This window comes from Jatropha curcas, chromosome 10 (assembly GCF_041381405.1).
Source record: "Jatropha curcas cultivar XTBG-Jc1 chromosome 10, XTBG_Jcur_1.0, whole genome shotgun sequence".
NCBI lineage: Eukaryota > Viridiplantae > Streptophyta > Magnoliopsida > Malpighiales > Euphorbiaceae > Jatropha > Jatropha curcas.
Genome location: NC_143160.1, coordinates 9628130 through 9641217, shown reverse-complemented (window position 1 = coordinate 9641217; position 13088 = coordinate 9628130). Strand labels below are relative to the sequence as shown.

Below are 13088 nucleotides of genomic sequence, written 5' to 3'. Positions count from 1 at the left end.
TTAATTAATTAAACATACATATTTATAAAATTATAATAAATTTATCAATAGTTAGAAAATATTCTTACCCCAAATCATTTTTCTTAAAAATGATTTATTTTTTCTTTGATCCAAACAGTTTTGTGTTAACAATGAAAAATCTGAAAAATAGTTTACATGTTATTTCTTTTTTGTTCAAATAAGTATGCATGCCAAATAAAGATAATCATTATTACTATATAAAGTTTTAAGATTTAAAATAATATTGGAGTAAAGATAATTATTATCAATAATATCTAAGTTTTCCAAATATAATTATAAATTTTCTTCCAAAAAAATATAATTATAAATTGAATAACAGACAAAGTGTTTTCGTATAATTTGGACTTTATCGAATTACACAAATTAAATTTTCGACTCTGCAAAACGGCCTCTGAAGCTCGACAATGTTCTATGATAAACATCCAAAGAAGGGATAAATGAAAGACAAAATACAAATTCTTTTATTTTTGGCAACAGAGGAACGATGAGAAAGAAAAACTAAACTGCGTATAACCATTATCAATTTTTTATTATCTAATAGGAGATTGGAATTTGTCATCTCTTTTCCTGGTAGAAAGAAGAATCTCGTGAATCTTTTTCCTCCTACTGTAGAACCCCTTTTGAGTAAATCTTGACTCTCTCTTTAATCTCTCTCTACTTCGAGTTGTCTCAGTTCAATTCTGTGATCTGTAAGTCTCCCTCTTAAATTTAATTCAATTTATCCTTGTTAAATATGTTTTTTCAATTGAATTCTTGAAACCCATATTCCATTAATATTATGTTGATTTTTAATCTTTTTTATCTATAATTTATTCTGGTAGTCTCTCTCTCTCTGTTTTTTTTTTTTAATCTGATATCTTTTGTTGACGATTGGTGATAGTCTTGAGACCCTTGTTTCATTTGTTGAAGATTTGGCTACTTTGCTTGGTGATTAATTATATCTGTATTTTAGAACTTCAAATTTCTCGAATGGTTTTTGGGTTAATTTTGTTTCTTTTTGAAATTTTTGTAAGATCTTGTGTTGTTTATTGCAGCGAAAAAAGATACTTTTCTTGATCCAAACAATACGGAGATGTCTAGATATATGTCTGCTTTATATGAAAACAATATGAAGTCTACTGGTGAAGATTTGGTAACTGCTATAGTGCCTTTGATGAAACTTATCTGCCTTACAGTTATTGGATTGATTCTTGCACACCCAAAAACCCAAATCACCCCCAGAGCAACATTTAGACTTCTAAGCAAGCTAGTTTTTGCCCTATTCTTGCCCTGCTTAATATTTACTGAGCTTGGTGAAAGCATTACGCTCCAGAACATTGCTCTTTGGTGGTTTATCCCTGTCAATGTATTGGTTAGTACATTGATTGGTTTCTTGCTTGGGCTGTTAGTTGTGGCTATATGTCGCCCCCCGCCTGAATTTAATAGATTCACTATTATCATGACTGCCTTTGGAAATACTGGAAATCTTCCTCTAGCAATAGTTGGATCTGTCTGTCATACTAAAGAAAATCCATTTGGAGAACATTGTCACTCAAGAGGAGTCGCTTATGTCTCATTTGCTCAGTGGGTTGCAGTAATTCTAGTTTACACACTTGTTTATCATATGATGGAGCCACCGCTAGAATATTATGAGATTGTCGATGAAAGATGTGAGATTGAGGAACAAATAACACCTGCTGATGTCAGTAGACCGCTTCTTGTGGAAGCTGAATGGCCAGGAATTGAGGATAAAGAAACCGAACATGCCAAGACTCCATTCATTGCTAGGACATTTAACAGCCTCTCATCCCTTTCACACACAAATTTTCCAGACCTTGAGCTCTCTGGAGAGGATGCTGCAACTAGTCCTAGGTCTATTAGGTGTTTGGCTGAGCCAAAAGTTATGAGGAGAATTAGAACAGTCGCGGAACAAACTCCCATACAGCACATACTTCAACCTCCAACAATTGCTTCACTATTAGCTATCATTGTTGGGATGGTTCCGCAAATAAAAAGTTTTGTTTTTGGATATGATGCTCCATTATCTTTTGTGACAGACAGTTTAGAGATTTTAGCTGGTGCTATGGTGCCATCTGTTATGCTTATTCTTGGAGGTATGCTTGCCGAGGGACCAAATGAGTCTAAACTTGGTCTTCGAACTACAATTGGCATAACTATAGCGAGGCTTTTGGTGCTTCCTCTGCTGGGAATTGGTGTTGTAATATTGGCAGATAAGCTGAATTTTCTTGAACAAGGTGATGCAATGTACAGATTCGTGCTCTTGTTACAGTACACAACACCAAGCGCCATTTTATTGGGAGCGATTGCGAGCTTGAGAGGTTATGCAGTGAAAGAGGCTTCTGCTCTTCTCTTCTGGCAACATGTATTTGCTCTGCTTTCCCTTTCTTTGTATATTGTGATTTACTTCAAATTACTATCTTACACTTGAGGGTAAATCATACATAAATGCAAGCTTGTTGACAACCAAAACATAATTTCCTTGTATATAAGTTTAAATATTACTTTTTTGCTTTATGTACTCAATTGGATACTGCTAGTGGCAATGAATTGTAGTTCTGTCATGCTGAGTTGATTTTGTGGAATGACCAAGGGCCTGCTTAATATTGCTGATTGTGTTGTTGAAAAAGGAATTTTGTTTGTGAACTTTGCACATTCCTAGTAGTATCTAAAGTTTTTTAATCAGTAAAACAGCTCAACCTCCATTTCATTCTGTTTTGTGATGATCAATTATCCTTTTAGACATATATACTATGGGTGACCTGTCGGGTTCGACACGGATCCATCTAACATGCAATGTGATCAGGGTGAACACGAAAATTAAACAAGTGATACATGAAACCCGTTAAACGGGTCATATGAGTCAAAAAAATTTAATCAAATTTAATTAAATAAATTATATATGGGTCAAAACACGATACATATAACACTTATAACCCTTTTAATATATATATTATATATAAAATTATATTTTGTCTTAAAATAAACGGGTTAAATTAATCAATCCGTTACACGATCCGCTTAAACTCGTGTCTTATATGAGTCACCTGTTTATTATATGAATCTATTTAGATTTAACTCTAACCCATTATTACATGAATCCATTTAGATTCAACTATAATCCGTTTAATTGATGCTATAGACTATTGCATCAAAATGGGTAACAAAGTCCCATTTGTGTTTTGAAAAACAGAAGGCAGTGGATCTTGGGCTTATGGGTTGGTTATCTCTAGCCCATTTTTACATAACATAAAACTTGATGCATTTTTCCTTTAAAATATCAGTTTTATTGTGATTTTTTAATGATAATTTTGAAACTTATATTTTACTTTCAATAGTTTGAATTGTAAAAACTATATCACAAATAATATAAGAGAAGTCTATTCCAAAATCTACATTACATGTGTCAACTCTTTGTTCAAAGAGATTGAATTGAATTTTGTAGAAAGTTAGAGGAGATGAACAATTTGATTCCAATTTTGACTTTGAAGATCTCTCTTTTTTCTTTTTCCTGAGTAATTTCTGACCGTTTGACATGACATTAGACCAGTACATATACATATCCCAGTACTAAAACTGATTAATTTTTTGAAATTTTATTGTTTTAATTATTTAGTTACTTATTCATTGCAGAGAGAATTACTATTTATCCCAGAGTTTTGGTTAAATACACTATTCAGTCCTTATTTTTTTCAAAATATATGAATACGTCCCTAATTTTTATTTTTATCCAATACTTTAGTCCTTTCAATTATTTTTTTACTATTTTACTGTGAGTCAAAGCATTAGAATACAATCAAAAGAGAGAGAATTTTTTATGACTAAAAACCCTTCATCAACCTTCTTTGCTTTTTGTCTTCTCGGCCTTCATTTTCTTATCTCACTCAATTTATCTTATCATGCACTCTCTGATTTCAAAAAAAAAAAAAAAGATTATCTAAACACAACATTAGAGTAAGAGTTATATTAGAGGTGAAATTATCTAAACAAATTCTCATTTGAGATTGAAAATTCAATGATATGCTCAATCCTTCTTATAGATGAGCAAAGTCTTATCAATCTCGCTCGGTTCCATAACAATATAAGACTAAGACAATGAAGGGTTTGCTTAGATCGGCTACTGACGTCTCCGCTCAATGCTGGATAGAGAGTCTCGAGGACCCAGATCTCAAATTTGGATTATTCACGTAGGATGGAACCAATGGGTAGTCATTGGAATTGAGAGATTTTGAAATCAATGTGTCATTTTCAATTTGCTTTTGATTCCAATACAAATGCTTTAATTTCATTTTTTGAATCTTCTTTGCTTTATCTTGTCATCTATAAAGCGAGAACGACTTTGTTCGCTTCATTCAATTTTCTTCAAAATAGTTATTTGGTTCAGACTTAAAGAAAGAAAACAAACGAGAATAAGCAATGTGTAATTTGATTGAGAAAGAAATCTATAATTTCAATTCTTGTTTATATCTATCTTGTATTTCCTCTATTTCTCTCTGTATTTTCCTTTTTTTTTTTTTTTTTGAACCGGTTCTCTATTTTTTCATTATCATATGATATTGTCAAAGCATATAGCTAAATAAATTTTAGAACATTATAATAGCTTCGTCCATAAAATTTCATCTCAAAATTATGGTTATTTGTGAGCTTAAAGATTTTGAATTTTCTGGATTTATTTTTATACAGCTTTATTTGTATTGTTCATTTTTTCTTAGATGAAATAAGAGGCATTTTTGACTTTTTAATACAAACTAACGGTGAATCCTCTTAAATAATGGGAAGGATTAAAGTATTGAATGGAAGTAAAAGTTAAGACTATAATCATGTATTTAGGGAAAAGTGAAGACCAAGTAGTGTATTTGACCAACTTGAGAGACAAAATAATAATTCTCCCTTTTTCCATAAATTTTATAGTTTGAGAACTCTAATTTTACAGTCATATTAAATAAAATATTAATTTAATTAAGATAATTTATTTTCATTTTTGATTTCTATCTCTTTATATTTTTTCATTGTTGCATTTTTAGAAGTACATAGTTTTGTCCTTATTTTATGCTTCTATTATACTGTTATATCTTTATATCAATTTTGTGTACTTTTTTTCGTCAATAAATTGATAATTTGGCGAAAATTAACTAATCCATCTCTATATTTAATGAAAAAATTGAAAGAATGATATGATATTGTAATAGAGGTAAAAAAAAAAAGGATAAAAATGTATATTAAAAAAAATATAGAGACAAAATCATGTATTTTAATTAAATACAAAGATAAAATAGTAATTTTTCCAAACAAAAATCATTTCATTTCATTTCTTTATCCTTACCGGAAATTTAATCATAGTTTATCTACCAACCCTAATTTTAATTTAAAAATTTCATGGATGGACACAATAATTGCACATGCATATAATGTTTATATCATGGAAATGAAAAGAATAATGTTAAGTATGGAGGAGGTTTCTTAGAGGTTGCAGAGAATCAAAATCAAGATAAGTGTCAAATGCGTGTGTTGAATTTATTTCTATTGTAAGTATTGAAAGGAAGGAACACCAAATTTCTATTCAAAGGCAAAAGCCATCTTACAAGGTACATTGCACATTTAAACTATGCCGTATCAATGCTATGTTACAAGCCCAAGTTGGGCTTATGACTTGTTTTTCTAAAAATGCAAGACCATTCATGAGTTATTCAGTCTTTGACTCCAATGGAGTCTTCCAAATCCATTTGGTTAACCATTTGCCACGCCAAAATGAAAAAAAAAATTGTTTATTCATCCATTTCATATTTGATTCCTACTTATATTTGGCTTCAATTATATTTCTAATTTTTATTTTGATAGATATTGTCCGTTTTGACATTATTGTACCATAATGTGCTATTATTGCAATATATATATATATAATACTATAAGAAAGCAATTAAAACTTCCAACGGATTCTACAAAAATGATAATGCTAATCAACGTGCAAGACTTAGTTAAATATAATTATAAATTGATATTTTATCATATTTATTATATTCGTCAATTAAAAATATAAAATTATATAACGAGGATTCAATCGTGCACTACACATTGTAAAATAGTAGTATATATAAAGTGAAATGGATGACGAATATTGAGATGCTAAAAGCGTCTTTACTAAATTTTTGGATGGACAAAAATATCATTTAGAATTTTAATTTGATTGATTGAAAAAATAAATAATTTAATTTTAATTGGTGATATTAATTTCTATTTAAATCTAAATTCTATTACATAAAGTAAAAAATTATGATATATACTATAAGGTATATATAAAAAATAGTAATATTATTTGGTTCTATCTTTATTATAACTGAAACCGGCGATTTTGAAATCGAAACCATATAATATAATATTAAATAAGGTTATGGTATCCTTAGTAATATTTGCTCTTTTAATAGTTGTTAGTCGTTCTATTAGTTATTAGTTGTTAGCTGAATGTTATTTATATGGCGTTTTAAATTAGTTTTTTAACTTAAAATGACAAAAAAAGACAAATACGTTGAATGTTTAATTAGCTTAATTAAAAAAAAAAGACATGTTTGTCTAAAAAATTTAATTAATCTATGTAAAAATCTAAACGTTAGAATGTTTAATATTTCATAAAAAGCTCTTTTAACATCTAAAAACTATTATAATAGTTATGTTACTGAATAATGTGATGGAATTTTAATTTTGTTCGAAACACTAAAAGTTAGTTCAAAGGCGATTGCCAAACAGATCTTTGTGATAAATTTTCATTTAAAAAAAAAAGTAATAATTCTGTGACTTAAGGAACCAATAATAAAAAACCTAATTTGTGATTTTTTTTTTTTTATTGGGAACAACTCTAACTTGAACATGCTTGAGATAATAGAGTAAAAAAATTTGCCATTAAAATTTTGTACTAATAGAGTAATAAATACATAATAATATATAAATGAACAATAAATTGATGAACAAATTTATAAGATTATCACTTATTAATAATAGTGGTGGTGGTAAGTACATGTTTTTTTAAAAAAAAAAATTATATAATAGGGACATTTAACCAAAAAAAAAAAAAAAAGAATATATTATAGGCAGGTTGAAAGTTTTGGGCTAATTGGCCCATTGCAGAAAAAACAATTTAGTGAAAGGTGCTATTAATAAGGGCAAAAAGAGAAACATGTAAACCATTCACGCCATTTAGATATATATAATAATATCAAATGTACAAGAAACATGTAAATGGATGGCCAGCAAGGGCCATACCTTCCCTGCTTACCTATAATAAAAAATGGTTGAAAATGTTGATAAAGTTATGTAGTGTATTCGAAATTTGGAATAGATCCCGAGTGTATTAATATGTATAATAAATATTAAACATAATAAATAAGTTATAAATCAAAAACATTATAAATAAAGAGTCTAATTTTTATTATAAATTCAAAAAAAAATTGTTTTATAATTTAAAATTGATTGTTTAATTTTTTGTTTATTTAATCAAATAAGACAAACATAAATTCTCAAATTCTATTTTAATTAGAGCAATATAAATTTAATATTTGAATAATTTCCATAAAATACTCAAAGCACTTTTCATTAATAAAATACATAAATTAATTATTAATTAATATTAATATAATTATTAAGGATCATCACAAAAAACTAAATATATTTTCATACATAAGTAATTATTAATAATAACTACTCTCTCTCTCTCTCTATATATGAATATAAGTCGTTTTACAATAGTTCTTTTATCCACTCCTATAAGTCATTTTAAAAATATCAAAAAATAATTAATGATGTTTCAAGTTTACCCCTTATTCATATTAAATGTAAATTATCTCTATAATTTTAAAAGTTAATTTAATCAAATTAATGAATATTTTATTATATTTATGGACGGTTGGAGTGTAATTAATATACTAAAAGACACTATCTAAAATTGAGTACATCATCATTAAAGGATATTATAAGTGGAACAAAAATTAAACTAGAGAAAGACATTATGCTTCTAAAAAAGAGAGGAAAGAGGAAAATAACAAAAAGAAGAAAGAAAATGAAAATTGATGTAAAAATAGAAAAAAAATATTTAAATGAGAGCTTCTAAGTCCTAATAACCTATCCTTGCATAAACATATAGATTTTAATGTTACCCCACAAAACAATCAAACAAGGAGACAAGCAATATAAACCATTGTAAGTGACCAAAGTAGTGGAGGTGGATGAGTCAGTCTAATGACCTTTCCCAAGAATATTATGATCTATATACCATAGGGATAGGGCACATCATCTTCAAAGTATAACCTACTAAGCTAAAAGAGCATATCAAAAGTTATAGCTTTGTAATAATAAAAATAAAAATAAACTAAATTATTTACTTTCTGGGGTTTTACTTAATTATTACTTGGTCCATATATTTTAATTAAATAACTAAATCACCTCTAACTTTTACTTAACTAATTATGCTCTCCATATCAAAGTATAGTATCTTTTTTCCATACAGTCTAAGAATAATTGGTTAAATTAATTTAACTATAATTTGTTTTTCTTACTTTTCTGTATCTACCTAAAGATTTTAAAATTTGTTTATTCGTGATCAATTGAGATTCTTATAATTGGATGAATGGTCAGCATATCAAAATTTCGTAATGAGTATTTTAAAAAAAAAAAATATTTTAATTATTTGATATTCAAAGTTCATTGGCCCGATTAATCTGGATTTGTACCGAGCAGGTCTACAGAAGGGGGCAAAGCTCTCTTTCTCCTGAGTGTTTAAGAGGACTTCATACCTAAGGCTCGAACTTGAAACCTCTAGTTAATGGAGAAGAGATTCATATCATTCCATATCACCTCTCGAAAAAAGCAAAAAAAAAAAAATACAAATGAAAAATAATTTTAGAACACTCAAGAAGAAAATTGGGTAGGGCGGGAAGAATATTATTATCATGAAATGAAAGATTGATATGCTGAAATAATCAAATCTTAAACGGTAAAAATTAGTTTTTTTTTCATAGAAACAAATTCAACATTTTGGGGTAATTTAAGTATTTAATCAAAATTATAAAAACTAAGGCCTTGTTTGGTTGGGGTAACTTTTCTCGGGAATTTGAAGTTTTCAGAAAGTGAGAAATAGCATTTATTTTGGTTCTCAAAAATATAAAAAGGACTTGAAACTCTTGTTTCCTTTGACTGAACAGGAAGTAAGTTACCCTCTCAATCCAAAGAAGTGCACTTCCTCAATTCTAGAAATTGAAAAAGTCCATTTTGTCCTTGTTTCATAGGTATTTTCAATGATTCAATTAATATACTCAAATTCATGGTAAGGTATTATTGACATTTATATATTATATTTTATTGACACAATTTTACTTTTCGAAAAATTAATATATCAACTAAACATACTGTATTTCACAGGAAGTAACTTCCATGGAACTTTACTTCCTAAGAATTGAACTCCCCGGGAAGTAGACCAAATGAGGCCTAAGTAGACATTAAAATCAATTCTAAGGTACTAAATAGTAAGTTTACCAAAAATATGCATATAGTCCAAAAAAAGAGAAAAAAAATCAATCCAATCATCCCAGAAAAGACATGAAAATTAAGTAGTGGTTGGGAATATGCGGAGAATAGCAATTAGAGGAAATCTCTAAGCTTTATTTGCCACTTGATTGTTCTTTGGAAATGAGGAAAGAAAGCAAAGGGAGGCTTTTTACTTCGGTTTCTTTCACATGGCCTACCCTTAACAAGACAAAGAAGGGAAAACCAATAAGCAATGACTCCAAATTTTTAGTGATATCACCTAAATCAAATCTTCATTTTTTTTGTCAAATTTGGATACTTCCAAGTCACAAGTTCCGTGAGTCAATGTCTTTTGCTATTGTTTTTCCATCTTATTGTATTCACCTATTTATTTTAGAAAAAATTATAGAATGATCCTTGTGAATTGCAAAATACAACTAATCTGTCCATATATTTTTAAAAATTTACTAATTTATTTCTATAGATTTTTTTGTCAATTTTTTTTTTTTGGATCTTACGTTAAGTCAACAAGAAAACACTGAGTTCAAACAAGAAATATTAAAATTTTATATGAAAAAATTACAGTATAATTTTTGTGATTTGAAAAATTCAATTAATTCATTCATGTGTTTTAAAAAAATACCAAAGGTAAGAAAAGAGGTGTTTTCATCATTTTATAAGCATTTAATGAAAAAGATACAAAAATTAGATAGAAAGACCTTATAATCTGATGGAAGTGAATTACAAGAAGATTTTAGTATATTTTTAAAAACACATGGACTGACTAATTGTATTTTGTAAAATATAGAGATTGTAACTATAATTTTCTCTTTATTTATTATTGAAAAATCCACCCCCAATGTAAAAATCCTCATAAAAGTGTATGAGGAAAAAAATAAAAAAAAAAAATTTCTTTTAACATTTCAAATATTGATTTAATTAGTAATTTATTTTATTTATTTAACCACAATAGTGAGGTGTGTTATATATATATATATATATATATATATATCCCAATATGAATAACTTATTTTTATTTTCATTGATGAAATAGACTTAAAATAAACTTTAATTAGAACCAAAAGGTTTCGAATCCAATATCCGTTCCCATCATCGTTTACTTAATGATTTTTTAATTTATATTTTAATCCACTCTTCAATGTATTTAAAATTTGTATCCTACTTTGCTTTTTTTTAAAGGAACAAATCGCACTATCCTGAATATTTAAAGAGACTTCATACTAAGGGTTCGTACTCGAGACCTCTAGTGAAGGGAGAAAGAATATATGACATCCCCTCTCTCCCATGGGATATCCTACTTTGCCTTTTTTTTTTTTTTTTTTTTTTGACTTTCTACTTTGCCTTTTAATGGACTTAACATTATATAAAATATTTCTTTCAAGGGAATTTTATTTAAAAAAACTGAAATAGAGTGAAAATTAACCATAATATCATCTTAACAATAAATTAAAAAAAACTTTAAAAAATGAATAATATATAAAGAATCCATGAACTTAGTACATTTTGAAAAAAAGCATACAAACAAATAGTTTAGTTTATATGATAAATTTAGAGTTTTTTTGTTAAGAATATAAATTATAATATATGTGAATTCAAGGATAAATATGAACTAAAATAATTAATAACTATATAACTTGTGTTTTCTATAAAAAAAAAAAAAAAGCTTTAAAAATATCTAAAAAAAAAGTAGAAAAATATCCTTTTTATATTTTTAAGATATAGGCATGTAGAATTATTTATCTAAATAATAATGTGCGGTGCTGCGCTAGCTTGATATCTCGCACGGTCAAAGACGCATAGGATACTTTGTTATTATAATATAGAAAGAGGAATCTTCTTTTCCACCTATATTTCCCTCCAACGTCAAAATTCCCATTCTCTGGAAACTATTTTCCTTTCCTTTCCTTTTCTTTCCTTAGTTCTTTTCCTTCCATCTTTCCTTCCTTCCTGCAGGACCACTGCACCATCACCCGCGGTTACCTTTTCCTCTATAAAACCTCAACCCAATTCCTCCTTCTTCCTCGCCCGCTCGTTTCCTTCACACAAACCCTATCTTTCAATTAAACATAACCTCTTTGTCTCTATATCTGTTTTGTCTCTGCCTCTGATTTTTTTCTTCTTATAAATTAAAAGGAAGAAAAAATGGCTATTCCATGTCAGCCATTGATTGGATCAGAAAAGTTATCAATGGAGGCAGGACCTTTATCTCCTATGGCTCCTATATCCCAACCTCCAGTTATTCTTACGCAGGACGAGCTTAAAAAGATTGCAGCTTATAAAGCTGTCGACTTTGTCCAGTCTGGTATGGTTCTCGGCCTCGGTACCGGCTCCACCGCCAAACACGCCGTCGACCGAATCGCGGATCTCTTGCACCAAGGAAAGTTAAAGAACATTATTGGAATACCCACTTCAAAAAAGACTCACCAACAAGCTTTATCTCTAGGTATTCCTTTATCTGATCTTGATTCTCACCCCAACGTCGATCTTGCCATCGACGGCGCCGATGAGGTGGATTCCGATCTCAATTTGGTGAAAGGACGAGGTGGGTCTTTGTTAAGAGAGAAAATGATTGAAAGTGCTTGTAAAAAGTTTGTAGTTATTGTTGATGAGTCAAAATTGGTTCCTCATATTGGAGCTAATGGAGCTATGCCTGTAGAGGTTGTGCCTTTCTGTTGGAAATTTACACAAGAAAGGCTTCAAGAGATGTTTGGTTATGCAGATTGCTTGGCCAAGTTGAGAAGAAATGGAGACAGTGAAAGTGGTGAGCCTTTTGTTACTGACAATGGGAATTATATTGTAGATTTATTTTTCAAAAAGGATATTGGTGATTTAAAAGCTGCTAGTGATGCTATTTTGAGGCTAGCTGGAGTTGTTGAACATGGAATGTTTCTTGGTATGGCAACTACTGTTATTGTTGCTGGTGAATTTGGAGTCACCATGAAGAATAAGTAGATTGAGATGGAAATGGTTATTTAACAATAATAACAAAAAAAAAAACAATCTTTTTGATGGTTACTAATGAAATTGGTAACTTCTAATTTTTTTTTCTTGGACTTGTTATCGTAACAATATTAACAACAATTGTGGAGAGACATTATCTCCATTTGGTTTCGGTTGGCTGGAAAATTAGGACGTTTTAGGAATATGTAAGCAGTTGAATGATTAACTTAATTTTGTATCAGCTGCTATCTCATTTTCTGTTCAATATAGAAATTATTATTGGATGCTATTTGTTTTTTACTTGATTCATCCATTTTGGCCAGTTTGTCTTGCTTGAATTGACTGGATTGGATGATACATCATTTTAGACAATAGTTCTTGTTCTAAACAATTAAATATGCAGGAACTGTAGCTATATTGCTGGTAATTTTGCAGGAATATATATATATATATATATATATATATTCATGGCTAATCAGCAAAACATGCTTTTTCGCTCATCTGGTTAGCTTGTATTACTTAATTCTTTTCATCTTGGTGAACAGGATTTCTCATGTCTTAATGTATTCATTCCATTATATGCAACCAATGTAATTATG

The 13088-nt window shown here is 28.8% G+C and overlaps 1 protein-coding gene and 1 non-coding gene across 2 annotated transcripts; both read left to right on the top strand.

The window, feature by feature from the left end:
- Positions 1–343: 343 nt before the first annotated feature.
- Positions 344–2582, top strand: LOC105636889 (Auxin efflux carrier family protein). The gene is made up of 2 exons (XM_012220284.4): positions 344–710; positions 1056–2582. The coding sequence occupies exon 2, from the start codon at positions 1094–1096 to the stop codon at positions 2447–2449; it is 1356 nt and encodes a 451-aa protein (XP_012075674.1). The 5' UTR covers positions 344–710; positions 1056–1093; the 3' UTR covers positions 2450–2582.
- An 8848-nt stretch (positions 2583–11430) lies between these two features.
- Positions 11431–12778, top strand: LOC105636891 (putative ribose-5-phosphate isomerase 2). The gene has a single exon (XR_016318588.1). It is a non-coding gene; the product is annotated as a putative ribose-5-phosphate isomerase 2 (transcript).
- The last annotated feature ends 310 nt before the right edge of the window (positions 12779–13088 follow it).